Raw genomic sequence first — 22,739 nt, 5'->3', positions numbered from 1 at the left:
CGCTTTTCACGAATAGTGGTAAACACGGCTCGCTTCATTACCGGGCCCTCTAGGGACATCTGTCCCCCGATTATCATGTTGATTATATCTTTTTCTCTACCGGTTCACCCCGCTTATTCGACTCCCTTTCCTTGTAGTGGGTTTTGGCTCGTTCACTCGGGAATTCACGAAGGTGCCCGTTTTTCGATAATCGAGCCACCTCTTCTCGCAAGCGGCGACGGTCTTCAGCCTTTGTGACCATGAGTCCCATGGTATTCACAAATCATGTTCGGGTCCCGTTGACCGGGATCCGATCTCAATGGCCTCGGCCACCTTGCCTCCGGAATGCGTCCTATGGCCGATACAAGGTCCGAGGTGTTGACACTAAAGTTGTATTCTGATATTCTCGGCGGATCCCTATTGGTTGCCGAACTTCCGGCCATGCTTCGAACGACAACCCCGGCTATTTGACGGACGTTCGGTTCTTCTATCTCCTCTCGGGAATATTGACTAATACCGGACCTCGATTTTTCCGGTCTAAAGTTTATTTTCTCCGACTGAGGATACGGCCGATTTCTTTCTCTTGATGACCGCATCTCCGGGTCAAAATTCCTTCTAGACCTCTCAGGTCCTTTTCCTAGATTTACTGGACCCGGAGGAAGCTCGAGCTGATCATCCTCCACCCGAATCTTGGATTCGTATCGGTTGTGCACGTACGCCTGAGTCGCGACCTCGTATTCTAGCAAATTTTCCTTGAGTTTGAATGAAGCCGTCGAACCGGGGATTAAGCCCTTTAGTGAATGCTTGTCTTTGCCCATTCCTCCGAACCGAGGAAGCTCCATCCGTTCCCTCTGAAAACGATTGACGAACTCCCGCAATAACTCATCGTCCCTTTGGGCGATCCGGAAAATATCCGCCTTCCGGGCCTGGACCTTTCTGGCTCCGGCATGAGCCTTTATGAACGAATCCGCGAGCATTTCAAATGAAGTGATCGAATGCTCGGGCAGATGGTCGTACCACGTTAACGCCCCCTTCGACAACGTTTCCCCGAACTTTTTCAGCAACACGGACTCGATTTCATCTTCTTCGAGGTCGTTACCCTTTATAGCACAGGTGTACGAGGTTATGTGTTCCTGAGGATCCGTCGTGCCATCATATTTTTGGATATCCGATATCTTAAACCTCTTCGGGATCAGCTTAGGTGCCGCACTCGGAGGAAAAGGCCTCTGAATATACCTCTTTGAATCTGGACCCTTTAGAATGGGAGGAGCCCCCGGAATCTGGTCCACCCGAGAGTTATAGGTCTCGACCCTTTTCTCAGTTGAGTCTACCCGTTTTGCCAACGTCTCTAGCATCCTCAATACCTCGGTAGACGAACCAGCTCCGGACCCGTCGCTTTCGACCATTCGAGCCTCCTCTCTCCGTGGTTCGGCAACACTTTTATTCTTCTCTGGTGCCGCTTGATCCTTCTTGCTCTGCAATTGGGCTATCGCAATTCCCCGCTTTCGGCCGATTCTTGCCTTTTGTTCCGCAACATTTCAAAAATGAGACGCAAGTTAATATCCTCCGGACATCCGCACTCGTTGGCCATGTGCCCGGTCAAGGTGACGACAATTAAAAGTATTTAAAGGATCAGTGGCCGGCTGAGCGGCGTTCTCCTGGTTCACGGTATTTTGACGGTTGAGGCCCTCCCTCGAATTGACAGGGTCCGGGCCAATGGGATTCACTGGTAGCTCCTGTGATCCGATGTTATCGTTTTCGGCCACAATCTCATTATTAACATGGCCGGATTCTCCACTGTTTGCCATTTTGTCCGTTTTTGCAGAGACGAGCAATGGAACTGAAACCTCAGACGAGTTGCAACCGAGATCAAAAGACCACTATTATCCAAGGCCCCACGGTGGGCGCCAAACTGTTTACCTCTAAAATGGGTAATAAGTTAAATTTGTAAATGAGGCAAAGGATATGTGGTACTTTGATCTATACTTTGAGGAACAAAGGAAATCGAATCTATTTGGTTTATTAATAGCTTAAGCAAATAGTGAGCTGATACGTTAGAGGCTGAGCTAAGATGTTTTTATCTATATATTTGAGACAAGTTTATATATATATATATATATATGCGTTAGATGCAATACTGAATAAAGAGATTTGTTGAACTCGTTCCATTATAACTTAGGACTAAAATCAAGAACACTAGGCAAGAGAAATTTTATAATATATTTGAAGTACAAAGCTCTTGGATCAAAAAAAGCCAACCCTAAAAGTGAAGGAATGACCCCTATTTATAGTTTTCTCTACGGGCCTTCTATACATCATGGGCCCCTCTTAGGGATAAAGCAAACCTAATATGGATAAGGTTAGGTCGCATGCGTCGACACCCGTACGACCGTCGAAACAAAAAAGTGGCGATTCCCGCACGTGGCGGACGAATAACTGATTATCCGGACCAACGGCCACGAACAAAATGGTCACGAAGAAACCGGGCTGACGGCCACGGCTGATTTTGCTCTATTCGAACCGGGCAAACGGCCACAATCAACTCTGATATATAAAGATCGGACACCGGACCAACCATGATAAGGAGTTATCTCCAGATACAAACGAAATCATGCAAAGCTTCTTTGGATCAGACATTACCGTTCGTTCTCTCCCTTTTACCAATCCCGAGTTGCACCGGACAAACTTTACCCGGTTTTTACCATATACAAACAAGATGCAATTCAAATGCATATATAAAATTAGACATGTCTTTGACAAGTTTTTTTGACTTCTGATTAGTAGGTATATCATGCTGGTTTTAATGCCAAAGAGAGATCACAAGTTCCGATTCTAATGATTTGTTATTCTAGGATTGCAAGTTTCTAAAACAAATTAATCTTAAAATTAACGGCATCGTCTCAAGGCTCATTTTCTTTTAAGAAAAGACAAACCTAACAAATGCACATGGGAGTTGCAAAATCGACCATGTGAACTCTCTTAACAATGAACCGCTAAATCAATTACGCCTTTTTATTAAGTGGTGTCATCCAATACAGTATATAATTATTTATCTGGTTTATTTTGCATTCCTCCGGCAGCACAACTAACCGCTCTGCCGCTAAGCTACTTCGGCACAACTTTTAGGATAAGAAGCATCCAATTCCATGGTTTAAGCATGATCAGGGTGAAAGAATTGCAGCTAGATAGTAAGGGACGAGAGAAATTAAGCTAGCTAAAAATGAATGAAATCCCCTGTCAGGGAGAAGTCGATTCGCTACTTTAAGAAAGTATTTTAGAATTAATGTCAGCTCTTCTACACATACTCTATATATATTACTACTTATATTGGGTGAATTCTTACTTTTTGTCGTCCTTACAAACTTTTGGTGGGCCTCCTAGGAAAAATTCCTTATATATCCCAAAGCTTAGGCTGTGATGTTATTTAAAAAGACAACTTAGGCTGTGAAAATTTATACAATGAGCTATGTAAATGGTACCTTAGGAGAAATTTCTAATATATCCCAAAGCTTAGGTTGTGATGTTATGTTAAAAAGACAACTTAGGCTGTGAAGATTTGTACAATGAGCTATGTAAATGGTACCTTGTACTTGATCTTATCTTATACCATCACCATTAGCTTCTAAATAAACACGTGTGTTTACTAAGGAAATCACTATTATGTATTTCTTCGTCTATCCTTTCATAAAAAACAACAGCTGTCCCCTTATCTATTTTTTGTTTTCCACTCGGTGTTCAGTATCCGTATTGAAGCCCTACTAAATTCAGATTCGCGCCGCGTAAGGCCTATTCAGGGGGGGGGGGGGGGGCGCTCCCTAATAATGATTTTTTCATATCCAAGGCTCGAACTCGAAACCTATGATTAAGAGAGGAGTAGCTCCTTCCGCTGCACCATATCTTTTGCTGGTTCTCCGTTTCATTTCACAACAAATTTATCCAATCTTTTTAAAAGCTAATCACTCCAATAAGTACAACACCTAGCCAACACATGTACAACATGTAAAAAGTTTTAACTGCAACATTGAATATCCAAATGAAGATACGAGGGGTTGCTCAGATGATAAACACTCTCCACCTCCAACCCAAAGGTTGTGATTCGAGTCATCAACAGAGCAAAAAAGGGAGAGCTCTTGGCCTTGAGGAGAGGGGATGGGGGGGGGGGGGGGGGGGGGGGGGGGGGGGGGTAAAATAAAAGAATATCTAATTGAAGACCTAATTTGATCTCTATCTCTTCATCCCTGATTTTTGTCCTTCTAAACGGAAACAATATTGCTATCATGGGGTTTTAAACCTGTTGATGATAGCTTGCCAATTTTTCTACTATCACTAGGAAAGTTATTTTTCTCATTTTTAAGGAATTTATATTTCTACAAAACAAAACATGAAAAAATATTTTTTGAAATGTTTTCCTCCATACCGAACACACTAGGAGTTTGCAAAATCCGTTTTAACCGATGAACCGAACCAAGAAAAATGTTATTGATTTATCCGTATTGGATTATTGGGTTAACGGTTTTTAAATGGTTTTGTAAATATTTTTATTGGACTATCGGGCTGGTTTCCGATTTTGAGGTGTTAGTTAAAGGTTAAACCGAAAACCAGTAAGATTATATTAAACCTACCTTTTTATCGACTTTAGCTTTTAAATACAAACTCTATTTCCTAAATTCTTATTTTCATTCCAGGACCCTATTTCCGCAAGCGACACTTCATTCCAGGACCCTATTCCAGGACTTTAGCTCTGATACTATGTTAGATTCGATTCCATGGCTAATTTGAACGAATCTTTATATGAGAAAACCCTAAAACGAAGGAGAGAAGAAAGTAGAGAGAGAAAGCGTCACTTTTCTTATTTTGTCCAAAACGAATTCATTTCCATGTGTAGAAGTTTTTGTGATTACAAATACATTTTGGGCCACGAGTCATTTTCCGAACTGGGCCATAAGTAATTAAATGCAAGCTGGACTAATTAAGTAGTGGGCCTATTCGGCTGAGCTCCATTAGGCCCAACAGTTCTCTCCAACTCGACCAGAAAGAAAACAAGTTTGTTTTAGCAATAACGTCTTTGAATTTGCTTCTACTTGTAATTTGTGTAGACTTTTATGCATGAAGGCAATGTATATGAACAAATGAAAACAAGAGAAAGAAAGGAAAGAAAAAAGCATTTTCTTATTGGTTAAACCGAAAATTGAACCGTTAAGGACCTGGACCGATTAAAACCGATAACAAATATCTCATTGGTTTGGTTATCGGTTAAGTGTGTCTATAAACCGTAAGCCGATAAACCGACCGATAAGCACCCCTAGAACACATCCTTTATTTGTTTTAAACTTCCAAACTTTTGCTTCTTTAGTGAATATCAAATCTTGTATTTGCTAATTCTCATTCCAAACTTCCTTCCTCATAATTAATTTACTTTTTACAAATTATTCAATTATGTGACTGAAAAACTCTAATAATTATAAAGACTTACCAATAAGATAATGATACACGTGCCAATAGATTAAATTAATTATGCAATTGAAAAAATGTAACCTAAGTGATATTTTTTTTAAAATTAAATTTAATACTTTTGTAGCATGAGTTTGGGCCCGGGCTTAGCACGAGTCTCATGCAACTAGTGTGTGTGTGTTTATATATATATATATATATATATATATATATGTATGAAAATTTTGTGACAAAGCGATGTCGGATAACACTGCTTCATCGAAGGTGCATGCACCCCCGGATTGGTGAAATAATGTGAGATACCTCTTGATGGAAATTAAATAGGAGAAAGAGCAACAACAAACGCAATATATATAATTTCGTGTTATTACCAATAAGACATGAATGAATTTTTTAATACAACTCGTGTTTGAACTTTCTAATTCCCTCTCAGATTGCAAAACTAAAAGATAAACAAAAAAATAAAATAAAAAAATAGACATAATTCTATATAATTTTTAGAAGAAGGTGTAGGTAGAAGCATCTATAGGGTGGATAAGATAGGTAAGAACTAAAGCCACCAGCATCAGCACATATGCAATCCCTTGATCAACTGTTGTTCCTGCAAATTGCAGTACAACTATCCTATTAGCCTAAAGCAAATGATTTCAAAAGAATGAAAAAAATCAAAACGAGTAGCAAAAAACATAGTGTTACTTGAAATTGGAATAGTGTAATGGTTATATAGTTTCACCCTTCACAACACTTTTAAGCTAGGGATCAAGTTTAACTTTTATATACCGATAATATTAAAGAACTTACTATAAGATTATCTAAAAGGTAAATATAAATAAGAATGAAAAAAATCAAAACGAATAGCAAAAAACAGTTACTTGAAATTGGAGTAGTGTAATGGTTATATAGTTTCACCCTTCACCGCACTTTTAAGTTAGGGATCAAGTTTAACTTTTATATATCGTTAATATTAAAGAACTTTTACACTATAAGATTATCTAAAAGGTAAATATAAATATGAAAGTATGATAAGAGATTTTAATAATTAACTATAAAAATAAGTTAGGTAATCTGCTATAACAGGTTAGCCCTTTAACTAATAATGTACAAATTTTCATGGTTCAACAATTTAACTAGAACATAGGAAAACAGAGATTTGACATATCTAGCACTCTTAGAAACTTTTGGCCCCCAATTTTACTCCCCCTCCCCCCAACCCCACCCCCACCACCACCACCCCCTTTCCCCCCAACCGCATAGTGGCAGATCCAATCACGGGTTTGAGATATCAGCATAATCTAGTGATTTGAAACTGAATTTTATATGTCGGAAAACCAAATATAGGTGAAAATATTCACAAACCTACAAGGTCTAAAGTTTGAATCTGTCACTGCAGCCAGGCTAAGACAGAATCCAGAAACAATTATTGAACTTCACCTATTGTATTAGTAAGTCATAAAACTTTTTTTTCTTTTTTTTTTTGTATCAAGTCATTAAACTTTACTCGTTGTATCAATAAATATAATTCAACGACCACGTGTGAAATTAACCCAGTGATAAATACTCCTTCATCTTTAATCAGATGTTTCGAGTTCGAATCTCCGCGAATACGGGTTCACCTTTGTTAAGGAGCACTTTATCCCTAATGTGAGACTTCCCGACGCGAATCCAAATTTAGTTGGGCCCCAACATGAATATCGGACACCGGATGAAAACTCAAAAAAGAACAACCTAAAGATGTGTGTATAGTATGAAGATTGAAGAAAGGAGAAAGGTAGAACATACCATCACTGGCAGGTGCAGGAGCAGGAGCAAGTTCTTGAGCTTGTCCAAAGGGAATAATAGTGACCAATGCCACAACAAAAATGGCCAATCCAACAACTCTAGACAGTGCCATTATCGCAAAAATATCAAAGTTCAAGATTGACCCTTCTTGGCACCTAAGAAAATTTAAAGAGATGACAATTAAAGATTGATAGAGCTTTGATATTGAAGAGGCTGAGAAGTTTGAAACAATTGAAGAGGTTTATATACATAATATTGTACTCCCTTTGTCCCAATTTATGTGTCCTTTGGATTTTGAAAATCAAATACTTTAATTTGACCGTAAATTCAAATATGAAATCTTTAAATGTTTTAAAATAAAATTACATATTTAAAAACTACATACAAAAATACTATAAGTCATAAAAATTGACAATTCAAAATATTAAAAGGTATCTATTAAAATTGTGATCAAGGAAAAACTCGTTTGACTTTCAAAAATCGAAAAAGACCACGTAAATATTACAATATATTTTTATTTTATTTTATATATTATACTACATAATCTTTGGTACCGGCTGTCCATTCTTGAATTGTGGGGTCTATTATATAGTATGATATGATGCTTTGTAAACCATGTGCCGCTTACTTCTCTCCAGTCTGTCAAACTTTGTCGTTTTGATTCTTTTCCAAAAAATGACCCTCTTATCATATATTTTGCCTTATCGTTGCTCCATCTCATATGATGATACTTTGTCGGATCTCTCCTGTGAGACTCTATTTGACAGGACCTGAAATTTAAAAAATAATTTTTTTTGACACATAAGCTAAATATATGCTCGATGCATCAAGCTTTCGCTATTTTTAAGATTTCTAAATAGCCGGTTCATATTGAGCTTTTATATGCAGTGTTACATTGTAATTCTTCATAAGGTTGTTTAAATACCACTCTTTTAATTATCGATATTAACTACATACGTCTTTTCATTGAAATATGTGAAGTATGTCCAAACAATTAAGAGTAATTTTACAATGCAAAATTTAAATAGTTTCTAAATAGATAAATAAATATGTCATTCTTTCAAGGACAGATTAAAAAGTAAAATGTGTCACATATGTTGTTGTTGTTGTTGTTGTTGTTGTATAATTGGGATTGAGAGAGTAATTGATCAGATAATTTAAATGTTAGTATCAAATAAAAGAAAAAAAGTTACTATTAAAGTAATGTTTTGAAGTTAGTGTAATAACTAATAACAGAGCATCATTATTAATTAAATTCGAATAATTTAATGAATTTACATTAGTGAGAGTTTAAGAAATTGTAAAAAGGAAAAGCAGAAATATTGAAACAGGTATTTATATTATTTATGTCAATAATCTACCAACTCTAGTTGGAGTTTCATTATTTAACTAACCAGAGGTTACTGCTAATGAGAGTAGGACAATACATACTGTTAGCGCATTTATCCAGTTTTTTTTTTTTTTTTTTCACTTTTCTTTCTTTTTTCTTTTTTTTTTTGAAATTCTAATTTTCTTTTTATTTGTTATAACTAACATTGTTAACAAGGAAGATGAAAAAAGTTACTAATTGACTAGTAGCCAACTTTAGGAATTTTTTACTACTTTTAACATGGCATTTTTAGAAAAAATTCAAGAGATTCCGATTCTTGTACTTTTGGCCATTTATGACACATCTAAGTATCTAACAGCTAAAAGCAATCCAGTTGGGATTAACGAATTTAAATACTTTGAATGCCAACTGATCCCTCAATTCTCATCATTCATCAACTAATTCGAATCAATTGTTGCATTTAGATGTTGCATTAGTACTCTAGCTGTTATACACACATTATTGTTATTATAATCATTAACATTATTATTATTATTATTATTATTATTATTATTATTATTTATTGTTCTTATTATTATTATTATTATTATTATTATTATTATTTCAGAATGTTATTGCTCTGTTCAAATGATTGAGAAAGGCTCTATACAATAAGTACTACTAAATGATTAGGGTGATAAACCTACCATAGTTCAAAACTTCAAATAAAGGGGTTGACACTTGACACCAACATATTGTATTTAATTTGTAGATCTTCTCAAGCTATCTTTGAATTTTTGAACTTTGTAACTGATCACGTCAAACTCTAGTCCTAAAAAAGATAAGCACCACTGCAAATATAATCTGGTCTAAAAGTCCGAAGTCAAATGCCACAGAAAATTATCGTTGCTATAATTGTTCAACATCACTAAGAAAACAAGTTCGAACCATTTTCTGAATTAGGAAGATTAAGATTTTTTATTTCTAACTAATTAACTAACAAATATTAACTTATCAACTAAAGAGAATGGGTTGACTTCAAGATTAAGGAGGCCTAGAATTATGATTTCCCCAATTATCGACTTCCTTCTCGCTACGCTAGCTATAATTTCACCGATTTCTTTTCTACTAATAGTGAGCACTCTACTTACTGCAATTCTCTCTCGAGCAATCACGATAGTTTACTAGACATATTCTCTCAAAATGCTCTAGCTAGCAATTTCTCACATCTCACTATGACTATGCCAAAGCTTTGTCATATCTAATCTCGCTTTTAAACCCGTATCATTGATTTCTCATATAGTTAACGAACGATGTTGTTCACCTACTACCTAAATATGCATTCTCTCTCAAGCAACAGATAATAAATAGTCACAGTTAATTGAGAGCTCTCCAATTAACTAAGATAAGCATGTGGTTGAACAACTAGAGAATTAAAAGGCTCAATTATATCAAAAAAGTATTAAGAATTCATCCTACAAAAGGTTTCATCAAAACCCTAGAAAAGAAATCTCATAATATTGTTTAACAACATAGCATAGAATTCCATAACGAACGACTAATACAAAGGAAAAATTTGAAACTTTAAGTCGAATTCCCGTCGCTTCCACTCCTTGTGTGTCCTTGCCTCCAGAAGTTGTGTGTAGTCCTCCAAAATACGTCTTTAGGGGTTTATAGTCGGTCAGAAAAAACTAAAGTCGCACAACTGTGAGCACATGCGGCATTTGGACGTCCCTTCTCTTGCCAATTCATCCCTCTTCAGCTCGTTTAAATTCAAAGCACTTGTAAGAATTAATGAGAGACTGTAAATTTGGAAAATTTTCTCTGATCTCATTCATCAACTTTGTACAATTATATATACAGAGATATCTGTATAAAAGAATAAAAAGAAATAAAAATACTATTTACACTTGTCCTACAATGATTTGTTTATTCGGTGACAGAAAGCAACATATAACCATGTTATTCTCTCACGTGCTGCTCACATGAGTGGATTCTCCAAAAATATCTATAATTGTTGAAGACCATCCGACGGTGTATATGTTTCCACCATATATACAGATGAGTGGCTATGATAATTCCACGTGTCAAGCATCTAGTCTTTGGAGAGAAAGATCTAGAGTATATCTAAGACCATATCTTGTCTGAACATCATCATCTTCATCCCTCATCATCTCATCTTCTCTTTTCTTCTTTCTTCGACCACCATGAGGTGAATTAGTATAGGGTTTTTCTGTGTTCTTCATTCCAACATCCACCCTCAAGGTGGACGGAATTGTCATGACCCCCAACTTGCCAAGAATTTCCTTGTGAGAAACCCCAGAAAAGGGCTTGGTAAATAGATCGGCTAACTGATTCTTGGATGGAACGCAAGATAGAGTTATTATCCTAGATAGAAATTGCTGACGCACAAATTGACAGTCTAACTTGACGTGCTTTGTGCGTTCGTGAAATACGAGATCACGGGCAATATGGATGGCAGCTTGACTATCTGAGTGAAGCGGAATAGGAAGGGTGACCAGAGCTGAAAGGTTTGCAAGCAGTCAAATTAGCCATGTAATCTCAGCCGTCACGCGTCGCATGGATCGGTATTTTGATTCACCAGATGACAAAGAAATTGAGACCTGTTTTTTTGGCTTCCACTAGATCGGAGCTCCGTCGAGGATGATTAAAAAACCACTCACCGATCTTCGAGAGTCTTTGCACGATGCCCAACCGGCATCGCACAATGTGAGCAAAGAAAAAGAGGGATTTGAAGACAACAAGACCCCTTGTCCCGGATCGTTGTGTAAATAACGCAAAACCGGCAAAGCAATAGAGAAATGGACTAAGCAGGTATTCTGCATGTGTTGACTTAAACAACAAATAGCAAAAGAGAGATCTGGGCGAGTGTTGGTCAAATAGTTCAACTTGCCAACCAACTGACAATAAATTATGGGATTTTCCATGAGAGGACCATGATTGATGAGTAGTTTCAAAGAGGGATCCAATAGATAAGTGACCGGAGACAGATGGGATGCATTGAAATCCTCCAACATATCCAGTGTAAATTTCCTTTGACTTACAATAAAGCCTGATTTTTCTCGCAAAATTTCCATACCAAGGATATAATAAATGTTTCCCAAATTCTTAACTTTAAACTCGGTATTGAGAAAACATTTAATGTCTTCAATTTCAGTAGAACCATTGCACGTCAACAATATGTCATCAACATAAATGGCTATAATTGAAACAAGTGTTCCCTTTTGCTTAAAAAATAGTGTGTAGTCATTTAGGGATGAAGAATACCCTTTAAAACTCAGAGCACCTGCAAGCCGAGCATACCATTGCCGGGAAGCTTTTTTTAAACCATATAGGGACTTTTTTTAGAATACAAACATGTTTAGAACTAGGAGGTGTCAATCCTAGAGGAAACTTCATAAACACCTCCTCTTGTAAGTCACCATGCAGAAATGCATTGTTGACATCCAATTGAGATACATCCCAATCTCTTTTGGCTGCAATAGTGAGCAAACACCTTATAGTGGTCATTTTTACCACAGGTGAAAATGTCTTACTATAATCTATTCTTTGAATATCCCCATCACTACAATCCTAGATTTTAGCCTTTCAATACTCCCATCCGACAAATGCTTCACCTTATATACCCACTTATAAGGTAATGCTTTCTTCCCATGAGGTAGTTCAATCACATCCCATGTGTGATTATCTTGTAAGGCCTGAATCTCTGAATCTATAGCCTTTTGCCATCCTGGATGTTATGATGCCTGAGTGAAATTAGTTGGGTTAATGTGGGTAAAAAGAGAATGTAGAACAGATTAGTGTTTGTTAGATAGAGAAGAGAAAGAATATGCAGTAGGTTGGTCAGGTTGAGCAAAACAAGCCTTGTTTGGATCAGTAAAAACAATGCTGTTACAAATGTAATCCTTCAAATAGGTTGGTTCCTTAGTAATTCTACCTGTTCTTCTGGGTTCTCCACTAGCTGAACAAGTGTAGGAATGACAGGAGGTGAAGAAGTAGCAAGTGGTTCATCCAAATGCATAGGATCAATATTAGGTATTGAGGGTAATTCAGGTGAGGATTGATGAATAGGACTTGAAGAAAGTGAAGTATAGAGAAACGGTGTATCTGGTGTATCTAGAGACTGGATATTGTTAATATCAGAAAAGGAAGGCAGTATAGAAGGAAAAATAGATATGTGTGAGGGTTTAGCAACAGCAAAAGGATAGTATGATTCATAGAACTTAACATCCCTAGACACAACAACCTTTCTAGTCTCCAGTTCTAATACTTTATATCCTTTTTTATGTAAAGGATAACCTAACAATACACAAGCCTTTTCCCTATGTTCAAATTTGCTTCTCCCTTGTGTTAAAGTAGAAACATCGCATAGGCAACCCCAAATTCCTCAAATAATCATAACTAGGCTGTTGTTGAAAAAGTACTTCATATGGAGTTTTTCCCTTCAGAAAACTGAAGGGTAATCTATTGATGATATGTGTTGCAGTAAGAATACACTCTCCCCAATAACATCTAGGAACATTTGATTGAAACATGAGCCCTCTTGCAATCTCCAAAAGATGTCTATACTTTCTCTCAACAATTTCATTTTGTTGAGGGGTAGCTACACAAGACAATTGGTGAATAATCCCTTCTGAGGCAAGGAAAGATGCCTTTTGTGTTCCTTTTCCCCAGGGGCGGATGTAATGTGGTAGAGTGGGGTTCAATTGGACCCCAAACTTTCGACATAAATCGTGAATATACTGTTTTAAATATCCGAAATATAGATATATATTGAGTGTTGAACCCCAAACTAAAAGAGGCTGGGGATTCAGTGGTCGGGCAATTTACTGGAAGGCTTATCTGTGCTTGGAAATCCAAGTTCGATTCTCCTTGACCACATTTTTTTTATCTACTTGACAGTCCTCTTTGATGCAGGACTTATTTTGCCCTTTTCCACTTAAATAGGCACGTTTCTGCTCTTAAAATAATAGGGAACCGCTTCATACTATTCCTTATTCCTTTTTTTTGTACTTCATTGTCTTATTGGAGACTTTTCTTCTCCTTAATAGGACCCGCTTCATATTTTTTATTCATTTTTTTGTACTTCATTGTCTTATAGGAGACTTTTCTTCTCCTTTACAAATACTCATAAAAGAACATCTGAATGTTCTTTTTCTGTTTCCTTGATTTACACAATATTTAAAGAAACAAAAAACTTCTCACTTTTGAGAAGGCTTTTCAACATCAGTACGAAAGTTAGGGTTCCAACAAATCAAAAGCTTTTCTTCAGTGCTTCTTGGATTTTATATCTCTTCATCAAAAAATCAAACAAATGTGTCTTCTCTTCTTTCAGCTTGGTTCTAAGTCATAAGCTTCAAGCAAACTCTTCTTTGATTTGCTGGTATGCTCCTAAAAGCTAAAAATCTATTATTAATGTCTTTTCATTCCTTATTGTAATGCAATATTGCTCATTTATGGGATAAATTTTGAAAACATATGCAACACTATAAGCTTTTAGGCGTTCTATTTGGGATAATATTTTTTTCTTTTTGAGAATGCAGCTTTTTGGGGTTAAGTTAATCAAATATTTTTTGGGTTAATCTCACAATGTCACGACCCAAATCTGGCACTCAGGCCGTGACCGGGCACCTTTCGAGCTTCTACTCATAAGGCGAACCCTCTAAGTTAATCATGCGAAAATTAACGAATAAAATGAATAACACGCAAAGTCTCATAATATAAAGAAAAGTGCGGAAGCGAAATACAAATACTGAGTCTTGCCCATAAACCCCATAAAATGTCTAAGTCATGGAACTACTAGTCTGAATATAAAGTACGAGACGTAGCTCGGAATACTACTAAGTCAACTAAAGAAGAAGAGGCCGCCATGCTCTAATAGTGGCTCACTTCGACTGAACTGGACTGAGCGAAGCTGGAATGAATCAAGTATCGGCTACCTGGTCACCGTTAACTACACCTGCACACATACAACATCAACAAGCGTGAGTCTAAAAGACCCAGCATGATCATCAACACTCTCAGCTTATCCCTGGGGCAAGTCTTTGAAATCCCTAATAATGCATAAAAGCAATTACACAGTACAAGTATATTAAACATATACAAAAACTGAAGCTAAAGCTAAAATCATGAAGCATAAACAAGCAAAACATGAAATACTCTAAATCTGAATCTATGCTCACGGGACATAATACGTATTTATCTATGTCTTACCCCGTCTTCCGAAGAGGGCATTATTTACCCCCATCTTACCCGGACGAGCAATACATAAAATACACTGAATCTGAATGTATGCTCACGGGACATAGTACGTATTTGTCTATGTCTTACCCCGTCTTTCGGAGAGGGCATTATTTACCCCCATCTGACTTGGGTCACTTCAAATTCTAGCATCTATCTCTCACCGAACATCAATGGGACCTGTGGAAGTATGCCGCTCTGAAGATATGATAAGTGGAACATACATCCAATCAATACCACTTCTAGACTTTACATTTATATAAATAGTAGCTATTTAAGCAAAATTACGCTAAAGGACTCATACGGTCATTACTTTAGAAACTTGGAAATTATCCAATTTAGATCATGCTTGCCCACTCACACGAACTAAATAGTTTAAATGCATACATACAACACAAACCATATGTTTTTTATGAAAAGCAAGTAAACTAAGAGTTAAAGCCTCACTTGCCTTTTAACCTAACGCAAACCTCTCTTGAAACGCCAAAATCTCTTCAAACGATCTCCAATAGCCTCAATCTATTTAATAACGTAAATAATGGGTCCAAATTAGTCCAAAAAAAAAAAAAAAAAAAACTAAACCCATTATTATAGATAACCTCGGATTCAAAATCCGTTAACATCTGCTAGTAGTCAACTAACCCCTTATTTACTGACACAAAAAGAAAACCTCAAAAACGATACTCAGCAACATATGATAGAGATTTTGCTAAATTACCCATCATGTATTAACACACGAAATTATAAAGTCCAAGTCTATAATACCACTCAACGATAGTTCCTACTGCCAAATGAATTCAGCCGTGCAAAGTAGAAATATAATCTAGGAAGGTACGCCCACTATAAAAAAATATTCCTATTCCCAAAGCCTAATAAGTATAGTCATGTCTCCCATAATCATATTGTCCCCCAAAGAAGAATTCTTGGCATTATTCTATAAAGAATTAATTGTACTTCTCATGCTAGTTCATTCATGAAACATCGCCTTCCTATATATAAATAAATATATTTGACAACAACTATTCAATCATCTTAATTTGGCAGATTTTGTCAATTGGGAAAATTAACGTAGAATAAAAAAGGTTTCCACGTTTTAGTTTCTCTGGAAACAACTTAAATATACCCTAAGTTCATTATTTAATTATCAACTATCACCATAAGTACTATAAACCAATTATCACAAAGGTGAAGCTATGGAAGGAATTAAATGTAGTACCTGAAATTGTTGGGAATTCTACTCTTTTGATATTCCCGGCTTTCCCCTCACGTAAAATAAAGAAGCGAGCCACTCCTGTGTCAGCCTTGTCGATGGGGGGCTAGAGTTCAACTGAGTTTAGGCAAATCCCGGGTAGGCGGGGCAAACCTCAGTGCTGAGTCTAGGCAAATCCCATGCGGTGGGGCAAACCTCAGCGAGGACGCTGAGTCCATAAGAGGGGGTGTATGTGACACCCCAGCTTAGGAGGAAAGTCCCACATCGGCATAACACAGGAGAGGTGCTGGGTATATAAGTAAGCATGCCTTACCTCCTAGTGACGCGTTTTAAAGCCGTGCGGGCCTAGGCCCAAAACGGATAATATCACTAGTGGGCTGGGCTGTTACACACAACCAGAACTAGAAAATGGAAAAAGAGAATTCAAGTACACCACCCACTAATACTTGATTTAATTATTTGTTTAATTAAATTAAATTTAAAATATACAATGTAAAGTGATTTTTGTTTTGTGATTTTAGGATTCTTTTAGCGAGAGGCGCTATAATGAAGAGATTTTACCAGGTTATTCAAACTCCTTCAAGTTCTGGTTTAAGCTCTCCTGTGCCAAATTCTTCTTCGTGTCCAGTTGTGCATGACAAAGATAAAGTGTTGGATTTGGATCTTCCTAAACCTGATCCTGGTGAAAGAAAGCAAATCTCACAATATTCTTATAATGAACATGACCGAATAAGGAGACATTATATTCAAAAAGGACCATGCCAACCTCGTGATCATACATTCCCAAAGAAAGAATTTGGTGGACTAATGCATCAATTTAATCCTGACTGGTTTCATACTTCATATTCTGAATGGTTAGAATATAGTGTTAAAGTTGATGCCGGCTTTTGTTTATGTTGATACTTGTTTAAAAATAAACATGGAAGAGTTGGGGATTCTTTTACAAAACGTGGTTTTAGAGCTTGGAATAAAGGTATAGAAAGGCTTAATAGACATATTGGTGATGTGAATAGTCTTCACAATCGGTGTTTCAAGAAGATGAGAGACTTAAAGAATCAAGAAAAATTGATTCTAACTTCTTTTGACAAGCATAATGAGAAAGATAAAAATAATTATCGAGTTCGGTTGAATGCTTCGGTTGATGTGACAAGATTTCTTTTGAAACAAGGAATGCCTTTCCGGGGCCACGATGAAGGTGAAACTTCTACAAAAAGGGGAAATTTTCTAGAACTTTTAAAATGGTATGCAAATAGGCATGATGAAGTGAACAAAGTTGTACTAGAAAATGCTCCACAAAATAACATGATGATTGCTCCAAGTATCCAAAAGGAGATCGTGAATGCTTGTGCAAAAGAAACAATGAAAGCAATTGTTAAAGATTTAAATGGAGATTACTTTGGCATATTGGTTGATGAATCTAAGGATGTTTCTCATAAGGAACAAATGGCTCTTGTTCTTAGATATGTCAACAAAGAAGGCACACTTATTGAACGATTCCTTAGTGTTGTTCATGTTCAAGATACAACTGCAATAGCATTGAAAGATGTTATCTATTCTTTGCTTTTAGAGTATTCATTGAGTCCATCTCAAATACGAGGACAAGGTTATGATGCAGCTAGTAACATGCAAGGAAAAAATTAATGGTCTTAAAACTCTAGTTCTGGAAGACACTCCTTCAGCTTATTGCATACATTGCTTTGCTCATCAGTTGCAATTGACTCTTGTAGCTGTTGCAAAGAAGCACTATGATGTAGATCAATTTTTTGATATTGTTGCTAATGTATTGAATATTGTTAGAGGTTATTTTAAGCACAGGGAGATTCTTCGAGAAGATCAAGCAAAAAAACTAGAGGAATTACTAGTGCTTGGTGAAGTTCATACGGGAAGTGGACTAAATAAAGAACTTGGGCTTCAAAGGCCAGGTGACACCCGTTGGGGATCTCACTTTAAAATAGTGTGTAATTTTATTGCATTATTCTCATCAATTGTTCATGTGCTTGAAGTAATTGGAAGTGAGAATACAACTTATCTAGAGAGATCCATGGCAAAATGTCTAGTGAATGATATAAGATCTTTTGAGTTTGTCCATATGTTGCAATTGATGTTGAAAGTCTTGGAAATTACAAATGATTTGAATATGACTTTGCAAAGAAAAGATCATGATATTGTGAATGCTATAAAGCTCTTTGGTTTTGCCAAGAGGCAACTACAATTGATGAGAGAGTCTAAAAATGGGAATCTTTGATTGAAGATGTCTCTTCATACTGTGTGAAGCATGATATTCTAATTCCTGAAATGGATAAGAACTATCATATTGGAAAGTCAAAGCGCAAGAGTTCAAGTGTCACATATTCTCATCATTTGCATGTAGAAGTCTTTAATGTTGTTATTGATTTGCAACTTGCGGAGCTTAATAGTAGTTTTGATGCAATGAATAGTGATTTGCTTCTAGGTATGGCTAGTTTGAGTCCGGATAATTCTTTTGCAAATTATGATAAAGACAAAATTATGAAACTTGGTACACTTTATCGTGATGAGTTTAGTGTTTCCAAGCTTGAAGATCTCAGTTACGAGCTTGACAACTATATTCTCTTTATGAGAGAAGATAGTGAATTTTCTAACTTGAAAGGACTCCGAGATCTTTCAGAAACATTAGTTGAAACAAATCTGCACAAGACTTGGAGACTTGTTTATTTGCTTGTGAAGTTAAGCTTGATATTGCCTGTGGATACTACAACGGTAGAAAGAGTTTTTTCTTCAATGAAGTACATCAAAAATGACTTGCGAAGCAGAATTGGTGATGAATTTATTAATGGTTGTTTAGTTTGTTATATAGAAGATGAAGTATTTGAAAGTGTACCAAATAATGCAATCATTGATCGTTTTCAAAACATGACAAGTCGTCGGGGACAATTGTAATAGTGATATTTACTAAATATATGTATCTCTTTTGGATGTTGATAATGGTCATATGATTTGATTTAGCCTGTCTCTTCTGCAAATATTTTACTTTTTCGTGCTTTCACTATAACGCTTGTACACCTAAAAAGTAAGGTAACAACTCAATAAAAGTTAATGAGATTTATGTGTTGTAGAGAATATCTCAAACCACTTTATTTAAACTAAAGTATAGAATCATTTGCTTGTATCCAGTATACTTAGCTGTTTCAATGTCTACAATATCGAAATGTAAATTTTTGGGGATAGCGGGGTGAGAGAGTTTGAAAAGTATTTCTATGGTTTTGAGTGCAAGGTGGATTGTTACTTTTAAAAAATTTGAATACCGATGTTCGTTGTTTGGTTCGGTTATTATTGTATGGTACCTTGAGGCCTGTCCTAAAATTTTAAATCTTGAATCCCTAAAGTTAAAATCCTGGATCCGCCTATGCTTTTCCCAATTCTAGTGCATTGTTTGACCTTATCATTTTCACTTTGACATTGAACTGTCTTTCCACCATAGAAAGAAAACTTTTAAGTATAGGAAAAGCATGACTTTTGGCACTCAATAGAAATTTCCAAGTTCCTCTACTAAATTATCAAATATAGCTAGGAAATATTTGAAACCATTGTAAGTGCTGGACTTGTAAGGTCCCCATGTGGCAATGTGTATAAGTTCAAATATATGTTTAGATTTGATAGTACTGATTGGAAAAGGTAATTTAGTTTGTTTGGCCCTAGGACAGATATCACAAATAAAATCATAATTGGAATGACAATAAATGAAGTTCAAATGTTTCATTGCTGAAAATGGTAGATGGCCCAATCTTATATGCCAAATCATTACATTAGGAATAACATTAACATGAGTAGAAGTAGAAACTATAACAGACTCATGGTTGGAATTACTTCCTTTTGGAATTGAAAATACATTGTCACTGAATAAACACTTAGACTTAAGACTAGTGGGCTCTAAGAGATATAATTCTTCACTAGCTTCACCATAAGCTTGTGGAATCTTCATTAAATGGCCCTGTAATAGACACCCACTAGTTGTGAATAGGACATCAAATTTGAATTGAACACAAAACTTATGAATGGACAATAAGTGATACTTAAAATCTAGGACATGAAGAACATTTGATAAAACAAGACCAGAAAAATAGAAATACTCCCTATATGAGTAACAGTTAGTTTGAAAGGATTTGGTAAAGTAATGTTCAAAGGTACATGGAGTGGAATTAGAAACAAGAATGAGTTGAGATCAAAACACATATGTTCTGAGGCACCTGAATCAATGATCCAGGTGTCTGATTTTAGGCTAGTAAACACTGATCCTAAATATTTAAGAATAGTACCAGCTACAACATTATCATTGATTCCTGAATTTCCTGTTTGTGTTAACTTAGCCTGCTTGTACATCTGCATCATCTTTGCAATTTGTTCTTTGTTGAATTGCTATCCAAAATTGTTGTTATTGAACTCATTATTTTCTCCTCCATCATTCATATCTTCTTCATGTGTTAAAGTTGCATTTGCTTGTATTGGGGCAAAATCTTCTGGGAACCCATGGATCCTGTGACAGTCATCTTGAATATGTCATGTCTTTCCACAATAGGTGCAAGAAATATTAGGGTTGTATTTCTTCTTTCCCCTGAATTTTTGTTGTGGTTTGGTAAACCTCTGAGCTGGGTTGATGAATTTTTGGGTTGTGTTTCCTCCTCTTAATGGTTGATTTCTGAATTTCTGAACATTTCTTCCTTGTCCAGTAGCCATGAATGCTACAAAATCAGCTAGAAGTTTTGCATTGTGTTGTTTGCTCTGTCCAGCAACCATACATGATGCAAAATCAGTAGCAAAATATGCATTTGCATACACTTCTCTCTGGTTCTCATCCTGCAAAAGAAGTGAATATGCAATATACATACTAGGTGTAACGACCCGTTTGGTCATTATAGTGCTTTTGACCCATTTATCCCCATTGACCCTTTCCCGAGTCCAGTTATTATGATTTCACCTAAGGGGATGGACGACACAGTTCCCGAGATAATCGAGCGAGTTTTATGGTGACTTATGAGAATTAGAACCTTAAAGTGAAAAACCTTTGATTGATAGTTGACTTTTGAGTAAACATACCTTTTTCAAAAATCCCGTTGATTCCGAGAGGTTCGGAGGGTCGATTATGACTTGGTATCATGTTCAGTTCGATTTTCAAGGCACTCGAGAGCGTTTTAGGTTATTGGTTGGAAAGTTAGTTTTTGACCATTGGGTGTTACCCGGTCAACTAGACCTCTGTTGGGAATTCTAAGACCACGAGTGAGTCTGCAGCGTGTTTTTATGTATGTTTGCATGTCTGGGTTGCATCTGAAAGGTCTCGGGTGATTATCGAGTTTTGGGAAGAAATTGGTGAAAAACCAGCAAGTTGCTGGAGCGTGGGACTTTGGATTCTTGAGGAATCAGCTCCAGCGGACGGTATTCTGCTGGAGCGGATACTCTATAGCGGGTGTGAACCGTGAGCAGTTCTGCTGGAGCGGATGCGCTATAGCGGGTGTGAACCGCTGGAGCAGTTCCGCTAGAGCGGGTGCGCTATAGCGGGTGTGAACCACCGTAGCAGATCATTTTACGCTATGGTGGAAAACGCAGAGTCAGAATGTTATTTAATGCTAAGTGAAACCCTTCATTTCCCATTTCCAAAATTATTCTCCTAAGTGTCTTTAAGGCGATTTGAAAAGATTCTAAGTGGATTCTTCTTGGGGTAAGTCTCTCTATCTTCTTGGGGTAAGTCTCTCTAACTTTGATTTCCTTTATTAATCTTTCCTAAGCTTGAATCAATGGTGGAAAATCTAGAAATCTAATGGAAGAAGATGAGTCCTAACCCTTATTTTGTTATTTGAATTTTTGTCTTCCATTATGATATTAATTGATGGATTTCACTAATCTAAGCATGGAATTTCATGAATTAGTAACCAGTAGGCTTGACTCTTCCATTCTAGTTGAGAAATTGAAATATGGAAAGTTAGGGTTTATGCCGAAATTGGGTGTTTGGCCATGAATGATGAAATTGATCAATACTTGAGCTAAATTAGCAAATGGAAAGTAGAATTGAACTTCTAGAACGTTAGGTTACCAATTCTATCTTGAAATACCCGTTTTACCCTTGTGGGTCATTTTCTCTCTTTTACTTAGTTGATTTGATTCGAACGAATGTATAGCAATATGGGTACCGTTGTTTCTCGTTTCTAACTTAGAATTCGATAATGGCTAGACTTTGAGTATTCAGAGGCTCTTCAAAAGGGCAAGGCTCAGATTTGATTATTCGTGGCTCCAGCTCGGTAGGTTGCGGCTTACTTTTTGGTTAGACTCCAGTTATCGAAGCATATGTAGAGTTAGTTATTGACGGAGAAAGCATGTTAAACCTTCGGGTATAAAGTTGGGATGGATATTCTTAGGTTGTTATTGTTGTTGACTGTGGGCGCTTGTCGCCTCTTTGTTGTGATTTGGCTTGTTTCCATGTGTGTGCTATTGGACTTGTTACTTAGTTGTTATGTTGTGATTGTGATATGGTTGTCTCTCACTTATCTCGACTATATCATGGATAGAGGAAAGAACTTGCTTCGGTATTAATATTGCAATATGTGCTCATGTAGTGGCACAATTTAGATTTGATATGATTTAACTTGACAATGATATCATGCATATCATTCATACACATTCTACGTGATTTATTGTTATGAACTGTGATTTGATATTAATAGTGATAAAAGGGAAAGTAAAACATCTGAGGCTTCTTATTATGGTGTTTTCTACATACAT

At 36.5% G+C, this 22,739-nt stretch overlaps 2 protein-coding genes across 3 annotated transcripts; both read left to right on the top strand.

Moving 5' to 3' along the window:
- Positions 1-10,561: 10,561 nt before the first annotated feature.
- LOC132053521 (uncharacterized) lies at positions 10,562-18,083 on the top strand. 2 transcript variants are annotated; one of them, XR_009414140.1, is made up of 3 exons: positions 10,572-11,563; positions 13,875-13,922; positions 16,511-18,083. XR_009414140.1 is itself a non-coding variant. In XM_059445592.1 (2 exons), exon 2 carries the CDS (start codon positions 17,028-17,030, stop codon positions 17,628-17,630), a length of 603 nt encoding a protein of 200 aa, XP_059301575.1. In that variant the 5' UTR covers positions 10,562-11,563; positions 16,511-17,027; the 3' UTR covers positions 17,631-18,083. The 2 variants fall into 2 exon arrangements, 1 of the variants encoding a protein (XP_059301575.1); XM_059445592.1 differs by lacking the exon at positions 13,875-13,922 and having other exon boundaries at positions 10,562-11,563.
- A 201-nt stretch (positions 18,084-18,284) lies between these two features.
- Positions 18,285-18,908, top strand: LOC132054187 (uncharacterized). The gene has a single exon (XM_059446237.1). The coding sequence runs from the start codon at positions 18,285-18,287 to the stop codon at positions 18,906-18,908; it is 624 nt and encodes a 207-aa protein (XP_059302220.1).
- Positions 18,909-22,739: the final 3,831 nt, after the last annotated feature.

Source organism: Lycium ferocissimum, chromosome 4, assembly GCF_029784015.1.
Source record: "Lycium ferocissimum isolate CSIRO_LF1 chromosome 4, AGI_CSIRO_Lferr_CH_V1, whole genome shotgun sequence".
NCBI lineage: Eukaryota > Viridiplantae > Streptophyta > Magnoliopsida > Solanales > Solanaceae > Lycium > Lycium ferocissimum.
This window is presented reverse-complemented; position numbering and strand designations above follow the sequence as displayed.